We start from the raw sequence: 26,735 nt of genomic DNA, 5'->3' as shown, positions 1-26,735 counted from the left end.
TTACATATCGCAAAACTACCATGAAAGCTGTCTTAATCTTTTTTTGTGTTTCAATAGTGATAATAAGCTGAAGTTGCTAAATATTCATCATATAATAATAACGTTACTGTGTCTGTACCACGTGGTAGGTAGGTTATGTAGAAAGTAAGTGTGTGAGATCAGATTTTTTATCAATTTCAACGTTTTATATTTTTAGACTGATATTTGAAAATATGAGAAAAAAAACATGGGGTAGTGCACTTTAAAAAAAGTTCAAGGAACAGACCAACGAAAACAATTATCTTAAATACAAGACATTGAGCTTAACATGAGCACCGTTAATTTAATCTTTAAATTCAGCTAAAAAAATCGCCGCAAATATTTGAGGATCATATTCTCTTTGCTTTGCACAATCTGCCAAAGTGAATGTCAACAAACTTAAATGTGCTGTTAATTCTTACTTAAGCATTAAAGCAGCACGCCTCAATTTTACATAAACAAATACCAATAACATATATAGGTTTTAGATATTTCCACCCTCTTGTACCCATTTTTCGTCCGATGCCCAACTGAGTTCCTTTCCGGTTTCGGTTTAGCAGAACAACGTTAGGGGCTATATCATATTACCGTCATTTCTAATATACAAATCTTATATTTATTTTGAAGAAACGGAACAAGCTAAGATAGTAGCATCGAAAGTAAATTTAACCAACCTGCACCTATATTTATATTCACATGAATATATGTGAGAAAGAAAGCAACATGGTTATATTAACTACCACCACCACAGCCAACATCATTAACAACAATGGATGAGGCCACAGTTTTGCTTGTATTTGCTGTAACTGTTATTCTAGTTTTTTCATGATATTTTTATATAAAATGTTTTTAATCAATGCATGGGATTTCAATTGTAGCCGACATTTTAAAGGGATACTAAGGCAGAATAATGACAAAAATATTAAAATGATCTTGTGTAATCAAATCACGTTAACATAACATTTCTTAAAGTCCCAACATGAATTTCTGTATTAATTCTATATATTTTGGGTTTAAAGTGTAAATATATCTATGTATGTATAACGAAATCTAGACGCCAACAGAATCACCGAATACTTTTAAAACAAGTCATGTGACTTGAAAAAAAACCCTTGAAGTAACAATAACAGATATTGTGGATATTGTATGATTAAAACAAGTCTAAGTCATTTATTTTGGCATGTTCTTTAACGTTGCCAGAGTTCACTGTGACAACTATTGTGAAATCTTCGCGCTCTAACCTGACCCACGCGGGTCTAGTTAGGAAACTACAATTTTATTCTTTATATGGAGAAAAGATATGTTCCTTTGACTACCTAGTGTATTCATTTTGAGGATATTTAAAGAAAAATGAATGAAAAATTCAAAACTAAGAAATGAAAATTTTGCCTTTGCTCCCTTTAAAACGTTTGTAAAATACATTAGAGAAAAACAGAATGCCTAAAGAACGGCGGCTAAAACAACAAAATTGAAAGCCTTTAAAGTTTATTTTGGTCGTCTGGACACCAAAAGAAGATAGGGAGTCGATATGAAACAAATTTGGCTATTTCCGATTTCATTAACTTTATAAAAATATAGCTTTAACGTTTTAAACATATTTTCGATATGGTTTCTAGATAATTATATGTTTTAAGTGTTCATTAAATGTTGCTAAGTTAACTTTTCTTCTGATGTACATTTGACAACGTATTTAATTTAACATATATTTTGAAAGGGACACCCTTAGATATAAGAATCACAAGCATTGTAAATAGCCGAGGGTTACAGTTTTTCTTCGAGGGATGATATTTGTACTGTTACACACAAACCTATCTGTTATCTATCTTATTACCACTTTGTGGTGAACTTTTAGAAAATAAAGCTCAGAGTCCAGAACATTTTTTAGACTTTTTTTGGAAAATAAATCACTTTACCAGATTTTATACTTATAAAAGTACTGTTTAAATTTTAAATTTCTACGCTTGCATTAACAGTAAACATAACTCCCATTTACCTATGGAAAATTAGCATTGCAAAAAGTGATGGGTAATAATCAAAATATATTCAACTTGCATACAAAATATAATATTTCGAGATTTTTTTATTCAGTTCTTCTTCAATCGATGACGGTGAAGGTTCTCTTTGTTCTTGAGCCGCCTGATTTACTTCTCTTTTCTGCTAAGTTTAACTACAGGGCCATATTTTTTTCTTTGTCTTGCCATAAGAAGATATAACTCGAAGGCTTGAGATTACATGAAAGGGTCGTTGTCTTAAGATTTTGACGAGTTCATTTGAACACAAACGACAGAACTTACTGTAACAGTAATTATGAATTTACATTTTAAAATGTTCTTAAATACTATCTAGAACCGAAAAAATCATAAATGATCAAATATCAAACATTACTTAAAGATTTTAACACTTTAAACAGCCAATATCTTGGCTACAACATTTTCAATTCTGCCGTGTGAAGCTTTCTTTGAGGATTCTGTTTATCACTATTTTACCATCTTTTATCCTGATTTCCCAACATGTGTTCTGTCACAAATTCAATTCGCTCACAAACCCAATATAAGGAAATCATATCGATCAATAATGACATCATAGATAGAAAAAATATCTCACATTTCAAATAAAACAGACTGTACTGTAAAGCCCGGTCTCCGTTGAACGGTAAAACAATACTCTTTTGAGATATTTAATTGACAAACCTTACATGACGAACCTTTCACTGGACATTTCTGAGATGTTTAAAGGTTTGTAAATAAAATAAAACATTCAATGTTGCTTTGTCGCAACTGAGTGCTTTAAGATTAACATTTAATGTAAATAATGTTTTATTTGAGTGTCACGAACCTTTCAATTAAAGTTATTAGTTTAAATAATTGATATATAATCTTTTTCGTACCTAAATGCAGTTCAACTTCCTACAATATAAAAATTATTTAAAAAAACGAATTCATTTTGAGCAAATGTTGCCGTTGTTTTAGGTATGGTAACTATATCAGGATGCTATGATTCAAAATGTAACAAACCTTTCAAACGTTTTGCAGACAATAAAGAACTTAACATAGTTTCATTAATTAAAATTGTACTATATATTGTATAAGGAATTGTGTCATGTCATCGTAATGAATTTGACCGGTTGTCGCTAGCGACAACGTCACGCGCAAAAAAGTGTAAAAAGTCAGGTACCATAGTTTTCAATATGTAAATTACTTTCTTCTTTCCTTTCACAATATTTCCTTTTTCAAAGATTTGATTAATTGATTGGATTGTTCACGTTTATGTTATAGTGTCTTTTTCATTACGAAAAAAGAAACAAAGAGAGCAAGCAAATAAAAACTTAATCTTGTTAAGAAAACTAAATGAAATATTTCGTATCTTTAACCTTCTAGGACAATCTATTAAAACACACAATATTTTGAGGTTGATAAATAACTTGATTATTCGGATTATTTATTTATTTTGGCAAGTCATTTTACAAAATAAAATTCATTCAATATAAATATGATTTGTACACTTATTAAAAGTGTGTACTAGACTTTCCATCTTAAGACTTTGATCGTGTAGAGCCATCTGTCTTGAAACTTACTAATAATTTTGAAGTTGATAAATGAGAATGATTCTTCGGTTTACTAAATTATTTTGGCAGGTGATTATTCTTACAAAGTAAAAATTAATTAAACATTACTATGATGTGTACCCTAATCATTATAATAAATAGTGTGTTCTGGATTATTTTACACAATTTATGGCTCCTGCTTCCTGTGTTTTATATAATTGATTGAAAATATGGGCAATGGTAATGGTTAAACAATGTTAAAATGAAAAACAATGTTGTTTACCGTTGTTCATTTCGTAAACCTAATCAGTTTGTGCCTGTATTATTTATATCACCACAATATGATTACTAGATGTTTTGTATCATTTAATTTATTACACCTATTTTTTATGTTTGTCAGTAAAATACGAGCCATTCTAAGGTTTCTGGCAAAACATGTGCGGAAATATGAATATTTTTGCAATTGAATCTACACAAGACAAATGTATCTCGAATAAACAGCAAAGTGTTGTTGAAAATATTTAATGTTTTCCATGACCTATTACCAAACAATATATCTTACCTGTGATTATCAAATTTTTCGAACAATACGTTCAGTTTTTATTGTAAGTTTTCATGAGTTTAGAAATATCTTTAACAAACATTGTTGCAAAGACGTTTTTATGCTCGTGATATGCAATGATATAGCGTTTTTTTACATTTTTTTCTGAGAGTTACTATCCTCTTTGCGATTCATTCATATCTAAAGAAAGAAAACCATGTTTCTATCCCGAGTTTCATGCTAATGTTCATGAATAAAATAAATTTATTTAAAAGTAAAACAGTGTCAAAAGAAAGTCATTTATACTTTGCAAACAGCACTTACAATCATCAGATAATAGGTCAGAATATGAACCAAACAGAATATCCAATGCAAATCAAATATGAGAAAGGGTGATCGAAAGTATTTACCACAACAAAATCTTATTAAAATTGCATACTCGGCTTGATTGAGTCTGTACATGGGGGATAATTAAAAGGCGCAACATCCCTCATGTCACCTAGCATGGCTTGAGCCTACTCAATTGTTCACGCTTAAAAGTGCTATAATCATTGATCCCTAAGGGCCAGAAAAATACTAACATTTGACACCTGCTTGATGCCTTAGTAGTAGAAATGATAATTGCAATATCTCATAAATTTCTAACAACTGCTTCAGCATTGTATTGCACCCTGTTCCATATTGTTTGTCTATTGTTTTTACCGGGTATATTGGTTGCACATTCCTGTCCATCGTTCGTAACTTACCAAAAATTTAATACTACAGAACAATATCGCTTGGCAGTTTGCAATGACTTTCACTCTGCTTTACTTAAGCTTAAAGACCTTTCTTGGTTCATTTAATGAAGAGATGTTGTGTTCACAGTAGTGCTTAAGCAAATGGGCCATACATCACTCGATATTGATTATTAACAAATTCCTTTCATCTAGTGACTTTATAATTACCATGCGTACAATAAATTACACAATTTATCGAACCCATTATGTTTGTACATTTTAATGACAATTACAGATGGTGTTTGTTTCATTGATTGGTATTTGTTTAAAGTTAAATTGTAATTATTTTCACCAAATTAAACGTTGCAATAACCAACACATAGTTTGATTAAAATCCCTGCTCCAGCTGATATCTTAGAAATATTGCAATTTACATTTCTATCATTATAACGTATGTGAAGCTCAGCATCAGAATTACATTTTTGTAAAAGAGTAGATTTTATAGATACTACGAATAATATAATGATGATAATAACACGAATAGTAGTAACAATGATAACAAAAATAATAAGTGTAATAAATAAATGATAATGATGCTGATAGTAATACAATTGTTAACAATAATTATAATAATGAAAATGATAATTATAATAATGAATACCTGAATTTGTAGGTAGTATTTTAAGCAACGAAAATCATATACAAACTATTTAAATCATTTTGTAACAATGTGGCCTTCAATGAAAGTTAAATTAATAAAATAACAGATCTGCAAATTCTGTATTGAAATTATTTACAACTGTTACAATACTTACTTCAATAAATCAGATTGAATTCATAAAGCTGCATGCCTCGAGATTGTCCAAAATATTTCAAGAAAATCGACCCTGAAAAAAATGAATTACAATTTTAAGCAAAGTAAAAATATTCACAATAATTCAAGAATAGTTTAAATGTTATATATGCAATAAATGACTGATTTTACAGTATTTACCACCATATTTTACTTATGATTTGTGCAGTAAGGGCTATTTAACATATTCTTACGTATCGTTTGTACGTTTTGTAGATAAGTGTTTTTTGCAATGGATCTCTCACTTTTTAGTTCACGTGACAATATCTAACTTTTTAATAATTCATTTATTCATGGACATTAGCATAAATCTCGAGACACGCTGCTTGAAACGGAAACAATGTTTTATTTTGTAGAAATATGAGTATTATAACTGTATCTTCATATATGAAAAAGTAAGGGGTACAAAAAAACAGTATATTTTTCATATCTTACATTAACATGTTTGCTAATAATATTTCGAAATTCGTAAAAACTTTGAATAATAACGGAAAATATTGTTTTGAATAATAGGTATTTATAGAACTTCTAAAGTGAGGGATATTTTGACAGGATTGTAAGATATCATGCATTATGTTGATATGTAAAGTAACTAAATCATGTAAGACATTAAGCATTACAGTTTGAGTAACAAATTACTGTTTATATGAGATACCAGCGTCTTGTGTCGATGTAATAGCGATTATATACATAACAGGCATCATAAAATATTTTAAGTATTTTAACTGACAAACATAAAAATCAGGTGTAATTAATTGAATGATACTGACACAAAATGATTAGTTTTAATCAATAAATGAACAACGGTAAACAACACTGTTTTTCATTTTAATATTGTTTTACAATAACCATGTCAATATTATTAATTACTCACATTTAACAAAGGAAGTCGGAGCCATAAATTGTGTTAAACACTATTTATTACTATGATAAAGGTACAAATCATACTTGCGTTGAATTAATTGTTTTTGGTAAGAATAATAACCTGCCAAAATAATTTAGTAAACCGAAGAAACATACTTTTTTATTAACTTCAAAATGTTAGTACATTACCAGACAGATGGCTCTACGCGATAATTTATTCAGGTTAATAACCTATATTATTAACCTTATTACACATCGCAAGGATCTGATACATGTACAAATATGGTATACATGAAGCGGAGGGATACATTAAGTACTACTTATCTTAGAAAAGCGCAGCACCGATCGTTGTTCTTTCTTTGCAATCTGGAAGCCAACGAAGAAGGTAGTTGTACTGACGCAATGTTTAAAACTTAAAATTAAATATTTTTACATAATTAAAATGCTTTTAAGACAATTTTAAGAGCATGTACATTATTAAAACCTAGACTTTTTCTATTTTAGAAAGGAAATATTAATTTGTTTAATCTTTATTAAATTTATTTACTAAAATTGTGATTGATAAGTTTAAGGTTGACTGTCTGAAAAATTTAATGTTTAATGACGTCACAGTGACTGTTGATTTCTGACGTCAGAGCACGTACACTTTATATTTATTTTTCTTTCTTTCATATCGATTTCGTACTGAGTCAAAATGCCGAAACGAAAAGCAAATTCATTGCCAGCACAAGTAAAGGCTGTTCGGAGTGCACGGTTGCACACCCAGAGGCCACTTGGCAGACCGGATATAGTCGCTACACAATCACAGTCAGTTCTACCGGAGGTGGAAAACAATAGTCAGGCATCGGTATTGGAAGACCAACAGCAGCATGATAATGGTAATACTGTTGATTTTCCTTCAAACATTGTCAAATCTTGTGGTACTAATATGTTCGCCGCTAACGTTAAAGAAAGTATAAAAGGAAAAATATGGAATAATCAATTCTATGGAACAGAATTAATGCATTTATTCCATCTTGCTTTATGATATCGGAACTTACATTATGCTTGCTTCTATACTTCTTTATTTGCTGAATTCAATCATGCCTTATGATTACTGAATGCACTTTCATGTAATTGCAACCTTGTGTGTTCCCTACTAAACCATCAAACTCACATATTTTAATATGCTATGTGTTTAATTGCATCTTTTTTTAAGGACAACGTATTATGTTTGGTGTTTAAGATAACATTCTTTATAACTATATGTAACATGGTAGTTGTATCTTTAATTTGCTATAAATCTGCCACTTATATTGTCGACATTATTTCAAATTAAACTATTCATTTTGATCAATAATTGGCTGATTTTATGTGTCTTAGCATTCATATGCTTCAATATATTCACTGATTACAAATATAATGCAATACATGATCACTGCGCATCGACAACGAAGATGAAAACGATAGCGATATTATAGTCGCATGTGACAGTACGCACTAAGCAGTTGGCAGTAAGCATAATGCGAGTTGCAATAATTTGTGTTCATATTATGACAGCAGGTGTCGCTTTGTCGGTACATCCCGTTATTTTCCGGATGATCCCGTATTTTGGCACGTGGAGTAAACAAAGTTACATCCACTTTATATAGGGGCGTATACAGAACAGTGTTAGTTGGGGACTGACATGTAAATTTACTAAAACAACAAGAGAACATGATGCGACAGACGAAAAGTGCGTGTTTTTGAAGATTCCGCCAGCATGTGGAAAAAAAAGTTATATATGTCTCTAATAACTCATCCTACAAGTGGCAACTCACCCCTTATACAATTGTTTACACTTCTTTTTGAGCGTGTGTGATAAGTGAAATTGAATTTTATTAAACTTAAGGTGGCACGAAGGTGACATGTGTGTGTGTTTTTATTTATCTCGTGCGCACGAGATACTGTGTCGTGGCCACGGGTTACTAAGTCGTGGCCACGAGATAATTAAGTCGTGGGAACGAGATACTATGTTGTGGCCACGAGTTACTAAATCGTGGCTACGAGGTAATTAAGTCGTGGGAACGAGATAACTAAGTCGTGGCCACGAGTTACTAAGTCGTGGCCACGAGATAAATAAGTCGTTGGAACAAGTTACTATGTCGTGGCCACGAGAAAGTTTAGTCGTGGCCACGAAAAAGTTAAGTCGTGCGAACGAGATAAATAACCAATCAAATTACACTATTTATATGAATTTTCCTAACAAGGATGTCCCTACTTCATTTGTCTGAAAAGTGCCATTTATACAAGTTATTGATTGGTCAAAGATTTAGTGTCATTGTGACCCTGATTTCTGACCAAATTTCCTAAAAATTATTAGGTGTCATCTACTGATCTTTGTAGGTTATATAAATTACGGCTTATTCTTTTTAAATCATTCATCAGACAAGGATTTTGCATGAAGTGTCATGTTTATCTGACCTGTGACCTCAAACATCCTTATAGGATATCTACTGTCCATGGGCAATGTCCCTTCCCAATAAAATAAACCAGGACTAAGTCCCTCTCAAGTTATGGTATAAACAATGTTAACAGGCCTTTGTACGTACAAAATGACCAATTCTATCATAGAATTGTCCCAACAAAGGGCTATAACTAAAGAGATAAATAAAAACACACACATGTCACTTAGTAACTCGTGGCCACGACTCGTGGCCACGATCTATTTTAAGATCACATCAGTGTTATTTGTGCCGTGTGGCGGCTGTAAAAAGTCGCCCCGTACATTTAATCAATGATGTTATATTTTCGATCCTTGAAGATCGTTCAGCACGACATTATTATTGTGCTTGTGGTATTTTTAGTTTCAACTTTTTGGCATTTTCTAGTTGGGTGGTTCCAATATTCCTACATGAATAATGTTGAATCACCCTTAGGATATGTTGCCTGCTTTTTAAATTTGTCTTTTGACGTCTTATCTGTGATACGCAGGCTTCATAACCTCTGATCCCCTTTCAAAATTCTATTTTATTTAGTTCCGCCCATTGTTTTCTCGTTTAGGGCACACGGTTTTTATTACTTGGGGACCATACGCCGCTTTTCATGGAATGGCACGGAAGTGTCACATTGAAGGTTCCATGATAACCGCCGTATGAACACATCTGCGGATGTTTCTAAATTCAAAATTCTACCATTTCATGTTTAAATGTTGAATTCTGCTTAAGCCGGTGCTAGGGGGCGTGGACGGTAACTTGCACTTTCCAGTACCGTCCATGAACAGGCTCAATCAAACCGAGCCTGCAACATTTTCAATTCAGTCGTGTTGGGCTTTCTTTAGGGATTCTTTATTTATCTATTTTTAGTACAGTTCAAACTTGATTTTTTTTGTAAAATAAAATAAATATAATTTGGCTTCACACAAACATTGTGCTTTAAATACTTTACACTGTAATTGGGCAGTATGAATATTCATGTATAGTGTTATTACAAAAATATATATGGAAGTTTCTTTTAAAGACAGGCACAACTTTACTTGACCCGCAATAAGGAAAGCAGATTCCTATACATTATGTGTATGTGTTTTTATTTAAATAAAACATATTTAGTAAGAATTTTATAGATTTCAATAAATTTCTGTGATAAAAATATATTACTGAAAGATGTGCATAGTATATCTTTAAGCACAAATGTATGTGAATGTGGTGGTGTGTGCGGGATGTCTGATCTATAATCAGACACACATTTGCCCAACATTTGTAATTGACTATGCACATGTCACAAAAATAAACAACTTCCTTCTTTCCTTATCATACATGTATATTTTAATGTGTTACATACCTATTCGCCACTATTAGTGACTGAGACATTTATTAAGTTAAAAGGCCAATTAATAAGTTTTGCTTTTCTATGTCCAAGTCATTAGATAAAGGCTTTCGCAATCGTAGACAGGTGCTTAACAACTGGATGACAGCATTATATGTTTTGATAAGGGAGTACACTATGACCACTATTGCATGAAACTTACACGTATATATTCCATTCCAGCTCATCAACGTATCTTTGGGGGTAGGTGCAGCCCTTAAGCCAAGGCCCGAATCCGCCACTGTACGTATAACTGCCCCATTGAATAACTGTTTACGAGCATATTTTTTCTATTAGACTGTATACAAATACATGTATAAAATTATATTGCATAATCCTTACTACTTGTATTTATATTCTTTCCACTGCAATTTATGTATTAAGCGCTTGGGACGTATTTATAGCATTGTCGCCCTCTGTATTTTAACGTATAACCACGATGGCCATAACGGTATTCCGTAATATATACATGTACGGAAAATTCCGATGATAGGCGAATCATGGAAAAAATCCGTTGGAATCGATAACAGAGTTCTCGCCCCTTAACAGTTCACAAATCGCTAGACATTGTTTAAATTGTTTATCATAATGTAAGATGATCAAACATAATCCACAAAGCCTCAGACACCGAGCGTTATTAAGCATAAACACTGAATAATGGATATAAGCGAAAGCTAATAGTAATCACGCCATGTGTCGTATAACGGAGGAAGAACTCACGGATGTTACATACTTTTAATATACAAATACAAACACACAAGTGAACGAGTGGAATACCAAAGTCGAACTCCCCTCTCTGACATTTGAGAATAGTATATATAATATCAACCTGTCCTAAGGACATTTTATAATGTATATAAATACACACGTTTTAGAGTTACATACATTAATCATCCTGACATAAGGTCAGTCCATATGCATCCTGCACTATAATACTCATAAATCATGTCATGTTCCATAGTGCACATTAAGAAATAAAAACCTTAATATATGTATATACATGTTGACTTGTCATTCTTTTTGAATATAGCGTGTATGACTCATTAGCCTGTGCAATCAGCTATACGACAAATATCCTCCTTTTCTTACATAAAAAAAATATTTAAAAAAAAAAGTTTTAAACAAGGTTACTATCAAATATTTCAAACTCGTTGTAACAAATTAAAAAAAAAATCTAAAATCAACTTGACATCTGTTTATTTTTCCCCAAAAATTTGAACACTTTCTCCCAAATCTTGTTTTAAATTTCTCAAAAGATAAAATTCATGATGTAAATCTTTAATTTCCCCAAATCTAGTACTTATTTCTTCTTTTAATTGTTCCCACGAATTACGATGATTATCACGCAAATATCTACATATAAAATCGCTTATAGTCCCTTTACTTGATTGAAATGCGACTAATTTTATTGTATTATCATCCAAACCTTTTAAAATAGCATATTTTTCTATAGATTTTATCCAGTCATTAAAATATTTAGAATTTCCATCAAAATTTTGTACTATTTCTGATAAACCCTGTGTACCTATGACAGTTGAAATATTGTTCAATTTATCTGACAAATTTTCAAAAATTGTAGCTATATCTTGATCTGACATCTTCAAAATTAGCAAATTACAGGTATATAAACGATCACTCACCTTTAATTTTCTGTTTCAGGTACTTCGTTGTGTCCCGCTGTCCAAAATCGTCGCTTCGACATCGCTGGTCTTAGGCGCCAAATCAACCGTTGTCGTATAACGGAGGAAGAACTCACGGATGTTACATACTTTTAATATACAAATACAAACACACATGTGAACGAGTGGAATACCAAAGTCGAACTCCCCTCTCTGACATTTGAGAATAGTATATATAATATCAACCTGTCCTAAGGACATTTTATAATGTATATAAATACACACGTTTTAGAGTTACATATATTAATCATCCTGACATAAGGTCAGTCCGTATGCATCCTGCACTATAATACTCATAAATCATGTCATGTTCCATAGTGCACATTAAGAAATAAAAACCTTAATATATGTATATACATGTTGACTTGTCATTCTTTTTGAATATAGCGTGTATGACTCATTAGCCTGTGCAATCAGCTATACGACACATGCGAGCTGTAAATCAAATAAGTCCCATTTTAACAAAATCCATCAAGGAACAAAAAATAGTCAATTTTAAATGACTTCTACATAAAAGTAATACAAAAAAAACTAAACCGTAAATGGTTTGTATAGAGCACGAAGAAAGGTAGCTTATGCATAAAGGTATAAGACGTTAACATTTTAGTATCTCAAATGGCTTGTTCCAGTTTAATAGTTATCACTCAATGAAAGAATTGGTCACTACGAAATGTTTGAATGAAATAATGAAAAATGGAATCCAGAATAATGCAACGTTTAAATATCATAAAAATTAAATAAAAAATAAAAATTTAAAATGCAAAAAAGTGTTTTCAGTACAATAATTTTGGAACTTGCACAAAACCTAAATGTCAATATAACCATACCTACTTAAGGTGTCAAGGCATGCACGCCAAGATAACGTGCCGTCAGTTCAGCGGTTTACCGTTGCAAAGCAGCGGTTTACCGTTGCAAAGGTTCCATAACCCTGTTAACTTTTCGGGTGCCCTTATCGTCCAGTCAGGACACACATATCTGGTGTTCATTTCAGGAGCCAGTTATCACCAAGAGACACATTATACCGGGAAACCAAGGCCCTGGAAGGTTTATGGGAACTAGGCCAAACCCCAATCAACGTTTATAATGTAAAGCACGAACTTGCAAAATATCCTAATCAGTCTGATGCTAGATTCCTTCTGGATGGTTTTCAATATGGTTTTAAATTGTATTATACAGGTCCCAGGATTCCTATATTCTCAACAAACTTAACTTCAGTTAAATATGATCAGACGATGTTAAAACTTAAACTTCACGAATATCGCAAACTTGGTAGAATCACAGGTCCATTTACGTTACCCCCTTTACCTAATCTTAGGATAAATTCTGTCGGTCTCGTCCCAAAGCGGACCGGTGGATTTCGTCTAATTACAAATTTGTCGTTTCCGGCTGGTATCAGCGTAAATGATTACATTGACCCAGATTATAAGCACGTGACATATTCTTCGTTTGATAATGCAGTAAATATGGTTCAAAAACTTGGAAAATGCGCATTTATGGCGAAAGCCGATATTTCGTCAGCATTTAATTTGTGCCCAATTTGGCCAGGTGATTTTGATTTGCTAGGCATTAAATCAGATGAAGGGTATTGGATACAAAAGACATTACCAATGGGAGCGTCTTGTTCCTGTTTCATTTTCGAAAAATTTTCGACTTTTATTGAGTGGTTGGCCAAAAAGGAAGCAAAGTCTGATTATTATGATCATCTTTTAGATGATTTCATTATGATGCATAATTCGTTCGATAACTGTCAGTTTCTCATGTTAAATTTTTTAGAAGTATGTGCACGTCTTAATGTTCCATTAAGCAAAGACAAATGGGAGGGTCCAGTAAAAATTATTACGTATTTGGGTCTTAAGATTGACGCGTGCGAACAAATGATACGCGTTCCGCAGGATAAAATTTATAAAGCAAAATCGGCATTATTATCTTTGATTGAAAGTAAAAAGGTTACCCTTCAACAGCTGCAAGCGCTTACCGGTTTGTTAAACGTTTTAGCTAAAGCGTTACCGTCAGGGAGAGCATTTATTTGAAGGTTCTATGATAGAATGTCGAAAGTAAAAAAATCATTTCACTTTGTTAGGGTCTCTAAAGATATGAGAGACGACGCTTATACTTGGTTACAATTTCTTGAAGAGTTTAATGGTACACGAATATTTAATGAGTCCGAATGGTTTGAAAATGACGTTCTTGAGTTATATACGGACGCTGCTGGAAACAGAAATATGGGATGCGGTTGTTATTTCAATGGTTCATGGTCTGTATTTAAATGGCCGCAGACCTGGGAGAAAAACATATTTAAAGACATTACATATTTAGAACTTATTCCAATCCTTCTAGCGTTCTGGGGTCGGTTGCTAGAAAGGAAAAAGATAATATTAAGGACTGATAACGCTGCCCTGGTTGATATTCTGAATAAAAAGTCATCAAGGAACAAGAATGTAATGGTACTCTTTAGTTCTTTAGTCTTGGTAACTCTCAAGAGAAATATTCAAGTAAAAGCAAAGCACATTCATGGTAAACGTAACAAATTTTGTGACGCTATTAGTCGTTTTCAGTGGCAAAGACTTCACAGAGTTCTGCCGGACTCCGCGTCAAGGACGACATGCTCGATCCCGGACTCTTTCCTTCAGATATTGCGCTTGAACATGAAGTAGATAGGCTTATATATGCATTTTTGGCAGACAGCACTCGCAAGTCTTACCATTCAGCCGTATCGGCGTTTGAATCTTTTTGCATAAATGTTGGTTTTAAAATCATTTGGCCTCCAAACGTTGACGTAATATGTCAATATGTAGCATTCATGTCTTTAAAACAATTTTCGTACTCACATGTGAATATCCACTTATCGGCTATTAATTATATCAACAAATTGAGTGGTTCTGTTGACAATACAAAACAATTTATCGTTAGAAAAATGGTCGAAGGTTTGCGACGAGTTAAAAGAAAAACGACACAAGAGACCCAGTCACACACGATATCCTTGAGAAAATCATTCAATCATTACCATTAATTTGTAGGTCAAAGTTTGAGTCTCTATTATTTGCAGCAGCATATTCATTAGCATTTATAGCGCTGCTCAGAGTAAGTGAGTTTACTCTCCCAGGCAAGAGATCAAAAAAGCCGGTGCTTCAGTTCGAGGATGTTACAATCTCGGATACTTGTTTACGGTTGATAATAAAATCCTCAAAAACTGATCAAAGGTGTAATGGTTGTTCTGTCGTTATTCCAATAGATCCCCAGAATAGATTCTGTGTAAAGCATATAAGGTCATATATATATTACCGTCCGACTCATGGGGGTCCACTGTTCTGTCATTTTGATGGTTCCCCATTAACCAGTTTTCAGTTCAATGCATTATTGAGAAAGACCTTGAGTTTTATCGGTCTTGGTACAAAGACTCTAAAGTCGCATTCCTTCAGGATTGGCGGAGCCTCAAAAATGTTTAAAGACGGGTGTTCAATCAGTGAAATCAAAGTAAGAGGTAGATGGCGTTCAGGTGCTTAAAAAACATATATCCGTTAATCCATGCTGTCGCAAATGCTTTGTTAATTCTGATTTATGTGTTATATCAGTGTGGGTTTTATTTTGATATTTTTTTTAAGGTATTTTTTTTTTTAAATTATTTATCCCACCATTCTTATTGACTGATTTATAAAAAAAGGTTTAACTGTACCTCCATCGTGCTCTGTCACTTGCATGCACATATCATAAGTTTTCTAATATGTATATAAATGTTTAAATTGAATACAATTATCAAAAAAGTAAATATATAAGAATAATATACATTAACTGAAATAAAGATAAATATAGATATAAGATATTATGTTCTGTATATACGTTGGTACATGATGTTACCAAGTTTGTTTGTTTATTTGTTCGTGTCTAAAGGATCTGCCAAATGACCTTGTTATGGTCCGGCGATTTGTTTTAAGTTTAATTTGCAATAAAGTGATATCCAGCGGTTTTGGCTTCGTTACTGAGTCAATTTCGCAATTTTTAAAATCTTAATGGAATATGATTGATTGCATTTCTTAGCTATTAATTACTTACTGTCTGTTCCCGATATTATATTAAAAGTATATAGGCAAGATTTTAGACCAATTCATTGTTATCCAATTTGGAAGTAACCTTTTAGTCGGTTAGTTTATATTTCACATTTAATAATACCGATAATATTCCTGTACAAGAAACATGGATACAACCGTTTTCTCACAGAAGTTAAGAATTTAAATGCTTTTAATAATTCAGCTTTACAGTCCAAGGGAATTCATCTATATCAATGGTGTGATTTCAGGTTACACCTATGACAACATATTTCATGTATGGGTGTGTGGTTCGTCGCTGGTCACTGGGGCATCGAATCGGGCCTCGGAACGCCCTGACGGACATAACATTGGGATGGAGAATTTAGGGGTGAAGGTTACATGGTTAGGTATGAGCGGGATGAGGGTACACCATTTAAAGGAAACGATAAGTTACCATCTTCAGTTTAATCCGAAGCCTGATATGCTGATCATTCATTGTGGGGGAAATGACATAAGGTGCCAAGATAGACCTGGTCTAGAACTCAGTTGGAAACTTAAAAAATGTATTTATGACGGTAATGACGACTACGACCTTAACGGTGACATTGAAAGTATCCAACAAAAGTTGCCAAACTGTAGAATGATATATTCTCAAATTTTACCACGTTTAACATGGCGTTACTATGCAAATCATCGGGAAATAGTTAATCGAATCAGAAAAAGGGTGAACAGTTGTATTGGAGCTTATACTGTTAGGAAAGGTGGGGGTTACATTAAATATCCAAACATTATCGAAGACCCTAGGTTTTTTTCTGACGGCACGCACCTTAGCTCTTTAGGTTATGACATCAAGCTATATACAATTGGGTCAGCACTATATTCATTCAAATGTTTAGGAAATTCTACATTTCCTGTCTCATAATTAGTGCATAACATAGCACAGATGTTTTTTTTTTTTTTTTTTTTTTTTATTGTGCCCCCACGTTAGTGGCGGGCATTTAGATTTACCCTTGTCCGTCCGTCCGTCCGTCCGTCCTTCCGTCCGTCCGTCCGTTCACTTTTGTGTCGCACGTAACTCAAAAAGTATTTGACATAGAGTCATGAAACTTTACAGGAATGTTGATCAGCATGTGTAGTTGTGCACCTGGGTATTTTCGTCTGGATATTTTTAGTATTTTCAGAGTAATTGCCCTTGACTTAGTAAAATTTTGCAATTTTCAACATGTGTCGCACGTAACTCAAAAAGTATTTGACCTAGAGTCATGAAACTTTACAGGAATGTTGATCAGCATGTGTAGTTGTGCACCTGGGTATTTTCGTCTGGATATTTTTAGTATTTTCAGAGTTATTGCCCTTGACTTAGTAAAATTTTGCAATTTTCAACTTGTGTCGCAAGTAACTCAAAAAGTATTTCACCTAGAGTCATGAAACTTTACAGGAATGTTGATCAGCATGTGTAGTTGTGCACCTGGGTATTTTCGTCTGGATATTTTTAGTTTTTTCAGAGTTATTGCCCTTGACTTAGTAAAATTTTGCAATTTTCAACTTGTGTCGCAAGTAACTCAAAAAGTATTTCACCTAGAGTCATGAAACTTTACAGGAATGTTGATCAGCATGTGTAGTTGTGCACCTGGGTATTTTCGTCTGAATATTTTTAGTATTTTCAGAGTTATTGCCCTTGACTTAGTAAAATTTTGAATTTTCAACTTGTGTCGCAAGTAACTCAAAAAGTATTTGACCTAGAGTCATGAAACTTTACAGGAATGTTGATCAGCATGTGTAGTTGTGCACCTGAGTATCTTCGTCTGGATATTTTTAGTATTTTCAGAGTTATTGCCCTTGAGTTAGTAAAATTTGGCAATTTTCAACATGTGTCGCACGTAACTCAAAAAGTATTTGACCTAGAGTCATTAAACTTTACAGGAATGTTGATCAGCATGTGTAGTTGTGCACCTGGGTATTTTCGTCTGGATATGTTTAGTATTTTCAGAGTTATTGCCCTTGAGCAAGTAAAATTTTGCAATTTTCAACATGTGTCACACGTAACTCAAAAAGTATTTAACCTAGAGTCATGTAACTTTACAGGAATATTGATCAGCATGTGCAGTTGTGTACCAGGTATTTTCGTCAGGATTTATATAGTATTTTTAGAGTTATTGCCCTTCACGTGCCCTGCCCTTAACAATTTTCAACTTAAGTCGCAAGTTTCTCAAAAAGGATTTGACATAGTCATTAAACCTTATGGGCAGGTTGCTCAGCATATTTTAGATTTGCACCTGGGGTTTCGCTTGTGGATTTATCCAGTATTTGTAGAGTTATTTCCCTTGACTTAGTAAAAAGATTGACAGAACAGTGGCGCGGTGTGGGCACCCGTGTCCTATGGACACATTTCTAGTTTTTTTATTTACAGCATATATCATATGTACGACATCTTTGCGCGAACATTGTCATGGCTGAAAATTCATCCTATACCGCTTTGGCGGAAGGGTCGTTAGAGACCCTTTTTGGCATTTTTATAGCATGAATTTCAGATTTTTGCTGCCGTAATCGGAGCGAAAACGCAAAATATACTACATAAAGATAATAAATTATTCAATTAGCATTTCAAATTTTCATCTTTGAATATGATACTCAGCTATGACAATGTTTACGCCAAAAACTTAATAAAATAAATTTAGTAAAACTTTAATCGGTGTTGAGTCTTTGTCGATGGGTAATTTATTCAGGTTAATAACCTATATTATTAACCTTATTACACATCGCAAGGATCAGATACATGTACAAATATGGTATACATGAAGCGGAGGGATACATTAAGTACTACTTTTCTTAGAAAAGCGCAGCACCGATCGTTGTTCTTTCTTTGCAATCTGGAAGCCAACGAAGAAGGTAGTTGTACTGACGCAATGTTTAAAACTTAAAGTTTAAATATTTTCAAATAATTAAAATGCTTTTAACCCACCCTCCCACCTCAGAGATTTTTTTTGCTGTCCGTTTTTTGTTGTATAATTTCAGATAGAGTTTAGCAGACGATCGTCATAGCGAGTATAAAGGCAGACAAGGAGACCAGTCCAGCACGTGTGCAATGATATATAATGCAAATGGACTACGAGAAGATACTTAAAATTCTTTAACCCTTTCCCCCATGAGCATATTGTGAAAAATGGCCGTTTTCACTGAAAACCCTCCTGCTACAAGTTCAAACTGCTATGAAACTATGAAAAATGCTACAATACTAATCAAACTTGGCACAAATGTTGACTGGACCATTGCCTTTGTAACGACATGCTCAGTCTTGAATTTCCTGTTACCATGGCAACGAGGGGACATCTCAAAATTGCCAAAAATCACTATTTTGCCTCGATTTTTTCCATCAAAATTTATTTCAAAGTGCTGCAACTTCTCAAGGGATTGAGATAGAGTCAAAGGCTTTTCAGCGTTGGTTACACGTTACATTATGATCGACCTGGGGTCATTTTTAGCCTCTCACAAGTCCAAAATTTTCTTGGCACATCCCCCTTCTGGCAACCCCCTGATGTATCTTTTGGATGGGGGGCGGCGCAGAAAAACTGCTCATTTTTTTTAGCAACATTTCTCAAACGAAAACATGTGTTTGGGGCCCAAATAGGGCATTTTTTTCACTAGTTGAGGCCTAAAAAAAGGGGGGGGGTCGAAAGTGCGTTGTTTCGCGTATATATGGGGTAAAGGGTTAACAAAAAATGATCAAAAACTTTAGAATCACCTAAAAACTAGTTTTTCCGTGTTAACATGTGGTCTTTCACCTAATTTTGGTGAAAAATTGTTGTTTTGTAACATTTATAATTTTTTTACTTAAAAGTGTTCAAAGACTCTAATTTTGCTACAGTCACCTGGGCAAATAGCTTTTTAAGTCTGCCGCGTTTTTCAAGTTGTTGCTATCAGTGTAACTTGTTGCATTTTTATAGCATGAATTTCAGATTTCTGCTGCCGTAATCGGAGCGAAAACGCAAAATATACTACATAAAGATAATAAATTATTCAATTAGCATTTCAAATTTTCATCTTTGAATATGATAATCAGCTATGACAATGTTTACGCCAAAAACTTAATAAAATAAATTTAGTAAAACTTTAATCGGTGTTGAGTCTTTGTCGATGGGTAATAGATGTTTCATTTGAATAAATTAAAAGCTTTTACTTGCTGTTGTTTTATTGCTTAAAGAAAAAAGTCTATACCATAAACATGAAAATTATGTTTTTAATTATTTTCATAGAAATAAGACTTATTTTTGGGAAATCTATCAATAATAAAATATGCATATTCATTAGATACCAGGAGCTTGAACTCAATCATGTTATGATAGAAATATATAACAAAAAAGTATTCTATTTGAATAACTTAAAGTACACTGTAATGTTTACACCAAGCTACAATGTCATACTTTACATTATCAAAACAAAAGCCAACTGTCTATCTAATTTTAAGCATTTGAACCTTATTTTCGTTTAATGTTTCTAAATACTGTCTTAAAAAGAAAAGATATTTGTCAGCAATAAAATATAACATTTAAAACAAAAAAATCAACATTTCTACCTAACAATTTGGAAGAAAAAAAAATGAACGGTATCAAATGTCTGACAGTTTTAATCTGCATTAGCTTAAAATAAACGCGATTTATGGAGCATTTGACACCGGCAATGAAGTGATTGATGATTTGCAATCAAAATGCATTGATCTATCAATCATTTAATGTTTAAACACGTTAGTTATCTTGGTGTAATTTTACATGGAATTTCGACATCATTTACTATAACGTAATAGAGTGTACCGAACATTACTTGTCAATGTTATTATTTCATTTATTTACTTGAAAATAGTGTCAAACGGTGAGAGATAGCTACTAAATCTAAAAACATTAATGTGTCGATCGAAAAAAAAAATTTAAAATTATTTCCAAAACATTTTGTAAATATAATCGATTGTAAAAAGATATATTAAGTTGTCTAGCAAATTTAAACTAAAGCATTTTTACTGAATAATGCTTCAATGACAAGTTTATAAAGAAAGCAAAATATGCAAACATATTGACTAACAAAAGCATGCGCGAGCTTTTGAAATAATTGTATTTAAATCAGACATCAGCGAATATAATTTTCATTTGTTGTGCTTTTTGTATTTTACTGAAGTATTTGTCTAATGAAATTTAAAGCATCTAATAATTTTAATGATAATTGTATGGGGTTCTTGTTAATTCTATGTATAACTCATAATCACTTCCAATATCAAACAATTCAAACAACTGTGCAAAATTGTAACGAAATATGTTGCAAATCTGTGACACCACATTACAAATTATTTTTTGAATCTTGTTACTTTTCTTATTATCTTATTACCTTTTTTCTCTAATTTGATATTCTCGAAATGTTTTGCCTTATCTGAAGACATGCAACTTTTATATCAGAGAGTTAAATAATAAAAAAAGACGATAATTAACTAAATCTCCCCAAATACTAAACAGTACTAATATAACGTTACTTAACATATACCAAACTATTGAATGCATACATTTGCAGACGCGAAATGGTGGCCTACCTTTTTAAAAAGAATATAGCGCTGTTTGTTTAAATCGTTTATGAAAAATATATATATACGAGTATATACAAAAAACTGAGTTATATTTATCTACAGAGATAACATAAATTATAAAACTATTATAACACCTGTGTTATTTAATGGGTAAGACATTCTGGCAGAATTTAAAAACTAAAGATTTGCAATGATTACAGTCTCGTAAGCATTACACCCTTGCTTATCTTATCATAAAATGCATACTGAAAATATTTTGTGAAAGTAATACTAGATAAAAACCTTAAATTGATTACTTCGGCTCCATTTTGTAAAGATTTGTGCAAGTTTGTATTTCGATATATGTTACATTACATTTAAGCATTCATACAACTTGGATTTTGAAAACTTATTGAAGCATTCATTTTCATTGTGTAAAAGGGCGATATTTTATCAGTGGTAGATGCAAATATAATTTTGTTAATATGCTTATAAACATTCTTTACTTCACATGCATACATTTATTTTGATCGATTTTCATGATTCCTTGTCTGTTACCTGCAACAATTTTTAATCAAGATTTTTATGAATATCGTTACACTGTTTTGAAGACCCAACACAAATTCCCTTGATTCGTTTCAATCAAATACTTCTATTAAATTCTACTGCATGAGTGTCAAAAATAGCAGTAAATTCATTACCTTATAACAAAAAGAATATATCGATGGACTTTGTTGTTAATTGATGTGCTAAGCGCAAAATAAAAGGACAAAAAGAAGCATTGAACAAAGGTCAATTAAACCATGATATTTTATTTAGTAGAAAAGATTAATATAAATCACTCCTTTTCGTCATTATCTATTTCAAAGTTTTTGTAATTGTTGCAATAAGTGAACATTTTACACATTTTATCAGTTTATTTACATCTTCCATTCTTTTAAATAATAAACAAATTAGAAAACCATTATCTATTTTTTTGTATAAAGTATGACTTCAGAATCAGCGGTGTGGAACAAATAACATTTATACACAATGTCTACGATCATTTGCCTTGTAGAATTTCATTATAAAAACGATTATTTTTAAACATAGGAATACATAGTTCTCATAACAGTAAATATACGAATCCAGTACAAGTTATGTAGTATAATCTATTTATTAACAAATTTTGTATAGAAATTGTCAGTTCTTGGAATAAATACTCGGCAGTTAGAACCGATAATACATCATGATTAATCACACGTCAGTTTAATCGCAAACACTTTTGTTTTTTTGTTTTATTTTTAAGTTGATAGCATCAAGAATGCATACCAGTAAATCGCAATATGACAGGCTTACCTGCAAAATTTCCATTTCATCATGTTTTACTTGTTACTTATCAGAATCATAAGAGGGTTCGCGGAATTACTTCAAGAAACAACACCAAATTATAATGTGTAAAATGATGATTCAACACAATCTGTTTTGCAAAATCTCCACAAATTCGTGAATAAGACCGAGTTATTGCATTTCTTTTAAGTGAGGACACGGAATCACATACGGTGTCGTTCACATATATAACTTGTATTTGGTTGCTATTGTCATACTGTATGTGCCTCATAACAGTGGCAATAATCCATGTGACGGTCTTAACTTTACACACTTTTCGTTATTTATACAAATATACTTTTATCATTATATCTTTTAAAGATATTTTCTACAGTTTTATGAAAATTTAATCCTTTCATAGAATTTTCTAAATTTTTTGTATGATAAGTAAAATTTAATGGCGAATTCAAAAATGAAAAGAAAAATATATGTTGACGTGTTGGATTTCTTGTAAAATGGCAGCCTCCATGGTAACCGTATATCTCAAAACTGTCAAAATAGCCAAACTGTGTTATAACAAATAGAAAATGTATAAACTAGCTAAATACATACAACAAGCATTGTTTTATGCAAAGATAACTTTATCCAATGATTCTGTATAAAACAAATGATAATCTGAACATATTTCTTTAAAAAATGAGTTTTCCATGTTCCTTAACCGAACACAAAATGAGAAAAATAAACATGAATTCTGTGAATAATTAAAGATATTGAAAAATTTCTTTCATAGGATTTTCTATTTTTTTTTTTGTATGTTGTGTAAAATTTAATGACGAATTCAAAAATAAAAAGAAAAATATATGTTGACGTGTTGGATTTTTTGAAAATGGCACTTTCCATGGTAACCGTATACCTCAAAATTGTCAAAATAGCCAAACTGTTTCATAAAAATGTGTAAAACAGCTTATTACACATGCAATTAACATAATTTTATACAAAGCTTGCTTTATCTTAGGGTTCTGTATAAAACAAACGATAATTGGAACATATTTCTTTAAAAAATGAGTTTTTCATGCTTTTTAACTAAACAAAAAAATGAGAAAAATAAACATGAATTCTGTAAAAATTAAAGCTATCAAGAAATTTCTTTCATAGAAATTTCTACATTATTGATATATCAAGTAACATTTAATGGTGGATTCAAAAATAGAAATAAAAATATATGTTGACATGTTAGTTTTTTGTAAACGGGCAGTTTCCATGGTTACCGTATATGCCAACTGTCATAATTACCACGCTTTCTTAAGAACTATCAGTGTTATACTAAATGTATTGTCAAATATACAACAAAAACCTGTTGTAATAAAAATTTCTTTTTCTTTTGATGTTATATTAAGTAAATGATACTGAATATGTTTTTAAAACATGTTAAGGGCCATATTCTTTTTTTCACTCTACTAACATACCCGAACAGTAAGCAAGTATTCAGAAATTTACAAAGAAAATAATGAAATTCGGAACATTTCTTAGATATTAATTTTGTTTTTTATTCAACACTTTTAAAATATATCATTTTAAACTTCTTTGCCCAGTTGTCTGCCAGTAATCAAGTGGCGACGCACTTTCGTCACTATACCCCAAGTGTGTGGGGTAACGCGCGCAGAATCATTATCAATGCTGTCGTACTAATGCTTGGAGAAATCCTTTATGTGATGTTGTCTAAACGACCTCTTATTCTTTTAAACCGATCTCCTCCTGAACATTTAGAAATATCTACTCTGTATTTTTTTACTCATTATTTGCTTATAGCCGAAATTTAAACACTTATCCGAATACTATTCAACTTGACCTTCTTTGTGAAGAGTAATTATCCGTGATTATCTTTCTTGGAAGCGCATAACGATGCGCACAGAAAACTTCCAAAAACGTCTTTAAGAGTGATTCCACTTACTAGATTTTTTATCTATATGACGGTAATGAAAATATTTTTCTGTGTTCCATTTTATGAAGGTCTGAATTAATAACTTGTGTGCATCCAAGTTTTCTAAAGCAATCATTTTTATTATGAATACATGATTCGAAAAAGAAAAAAAAACGTTGCAATGTCATTCACTCAAATCGAGCTAAGAATCGCGAAAACATCGATATTCGATTTAATTTCGTGAATTTTCTATACTGTCTATACTAAATTGCCAATTTTACGTTTTTTAGACTTTTTGATCTCAGTGGAGTCATTGACTGCGCTGTAACACCGCTCTTTGGGGTCCAACGCACTTTGGGGTCAAAATAAAGAAATTGACCACAAAGTGCGTTAATATGCTACATATCAACGCACTTTGGATTCCAGAGTTCTGATAGTGTCAACTGAGTTTTGCTTAAATACTGAATACTGACTTATTTTCGATCTGCGACATTGAAATATTTCAGGTGGAGTTCAAGATGGCGGTCGATACTTTGTTTGATGCTTCAGTGATAAAAGTTTCATTAATTTTACCATTTGAAATATCTAAAAAAAATTGTGTCCATATAACAAAGTACTGTAGCACATATTTATTCCAAATTCCAAATTCTTTATTTCTCTCAGTGCATCATACATGATACAAACATAAGGTATATAACAATTAACATTTGTAAAAACGGCAATACATACATGGCAAGTCATTTACAGAGAACGATCACAATACATAAAAAAGATTAACCATCTATTGTTTATTTTCATTTTCTTCTTTCGTTCAGTAGGAAGTAAATTATTTAATGTATTTAGTGTAATGATTCTGCAGCATAATTAATATGACAGCTGATTTGACCACGTGTTGAAAATAACATAAAATGATGTCTATTTCACATAATCATCTTTTATCATCTTTTGTATATTTCCTGTGTCACTTTGTTCAACATTATCATTGTGATGTTATCCGTTATCTTTGTGTATATTTCCTGAGTCACTTTTTATTTTAATGCTATAAGCAGTGAATAATAAGTAGTAAGCCGTAAGCAGTTGACAGTAAGCAGTTGACAGTAAGCAGGAGGCATTCAACATTTGGCAATTCCATAGTATATTGATTCATTAATGTTCCCAAAGAAATATTCAGATAAATATAAAACGTTATGAAAGTATAACAATTCTGTCATAAACCTAAATCAATACACCGCATAGTTACGAATATCGATCAACAAATCAATTGGGTATTATTTAATACTTACATGTAGTAAAGCCTATCTAGTCAGATTATGAACAGGTATAATATAAAATATATATTAAGATACAGTTCCCCCTAACCATTAACAAGCGGTTTGCTCAGTTATGTCAAATAATATAACAAATATACATGTATATCCAAATGTTTTTTGTTGATGCATTTTGTGAGAAAGACATCCTCAAAGAGAAAGTTTGATCTCACACCTGGTCCGTGGTTGAGAACCAAATCCATCCCTTTTATCAAAAACCGTTTCTATGGCCATACAAGGTTTTTGCTATAGATCGCGAAATACAACTTTTGTTTGCTTACTAGGATATGTTTTCATGTGTAAATGGTATAAACTTTAAATGTTTCAACACTTACTTTTTGTTTCAGTTCCATCTGTTGCTTTCCTACCAAGTGCGACATTTAGCGTCAAGGGGTTGCGACATTTAGCGGCAATCGATTTTTGTGCGACATATAGCGGCAACGTTGCGACATTTAGCGGTAGGCGATTGCGACATATAGCGTTGATTGCGACATATAGCGTCAGCGTTGCGACATTTAGTGTTAGTTGCGACATATAGCGGCGTTGCGACATATAGCGTTGCTACAACGTGTTTAAGTATTTAAAGCATCTA

General features: G+C 32.2%; 1 protein-coding gene across 1 annotated transcript; it reads left to right on the top strand.

Moving 5' to 3' along the window:
• Positions 1-7,161: 7,161 nt before the first annotated feature.
• Positions 7,162-17,025, top strand: LOC132734221 (uncharacterized). The gene is made up of 2 exons (XM_060720917.1): positions 7,162-7,414; positions 16,332-17,025. Exons 1-2 carry the CDS (start codon positions 7,231-7,233, stop codon positions 16,982-16,984), a joined length of 837 nt encoding a protein of 278 aa, XP_060576900.1. The 5' UTR covers positions 7,162-7,230; the 3' UTR covers positions 16,985-17,025.
• The last annotated feature ends 9,710 nt before the right edge of the window (positions 17,026-26,735 follow it).

Source organism: Ruditapes philippinarum, unplaced genomic scaffold (assembly GCF_026571515.1).
Source record: "Ruditapes philippinarum isolate M1 unplaced genomic scaffold, ASM2657151v2 ctg729_1_1_1_1, whole genome shotgun sequence".
NCBI classification, from domain to species: domain Eukaryota; kingdom Metazoa; phylum Mollusca; class Bivalvia; order Venerida; family Veneridae; genus Ruditapes; species Ruditapes philippinarum.
The sequence above is the reverse complement of the archived record's forward strand: the minus strand, read 5'-3'. Positions and strand labels throughout refer to the sequence as shown.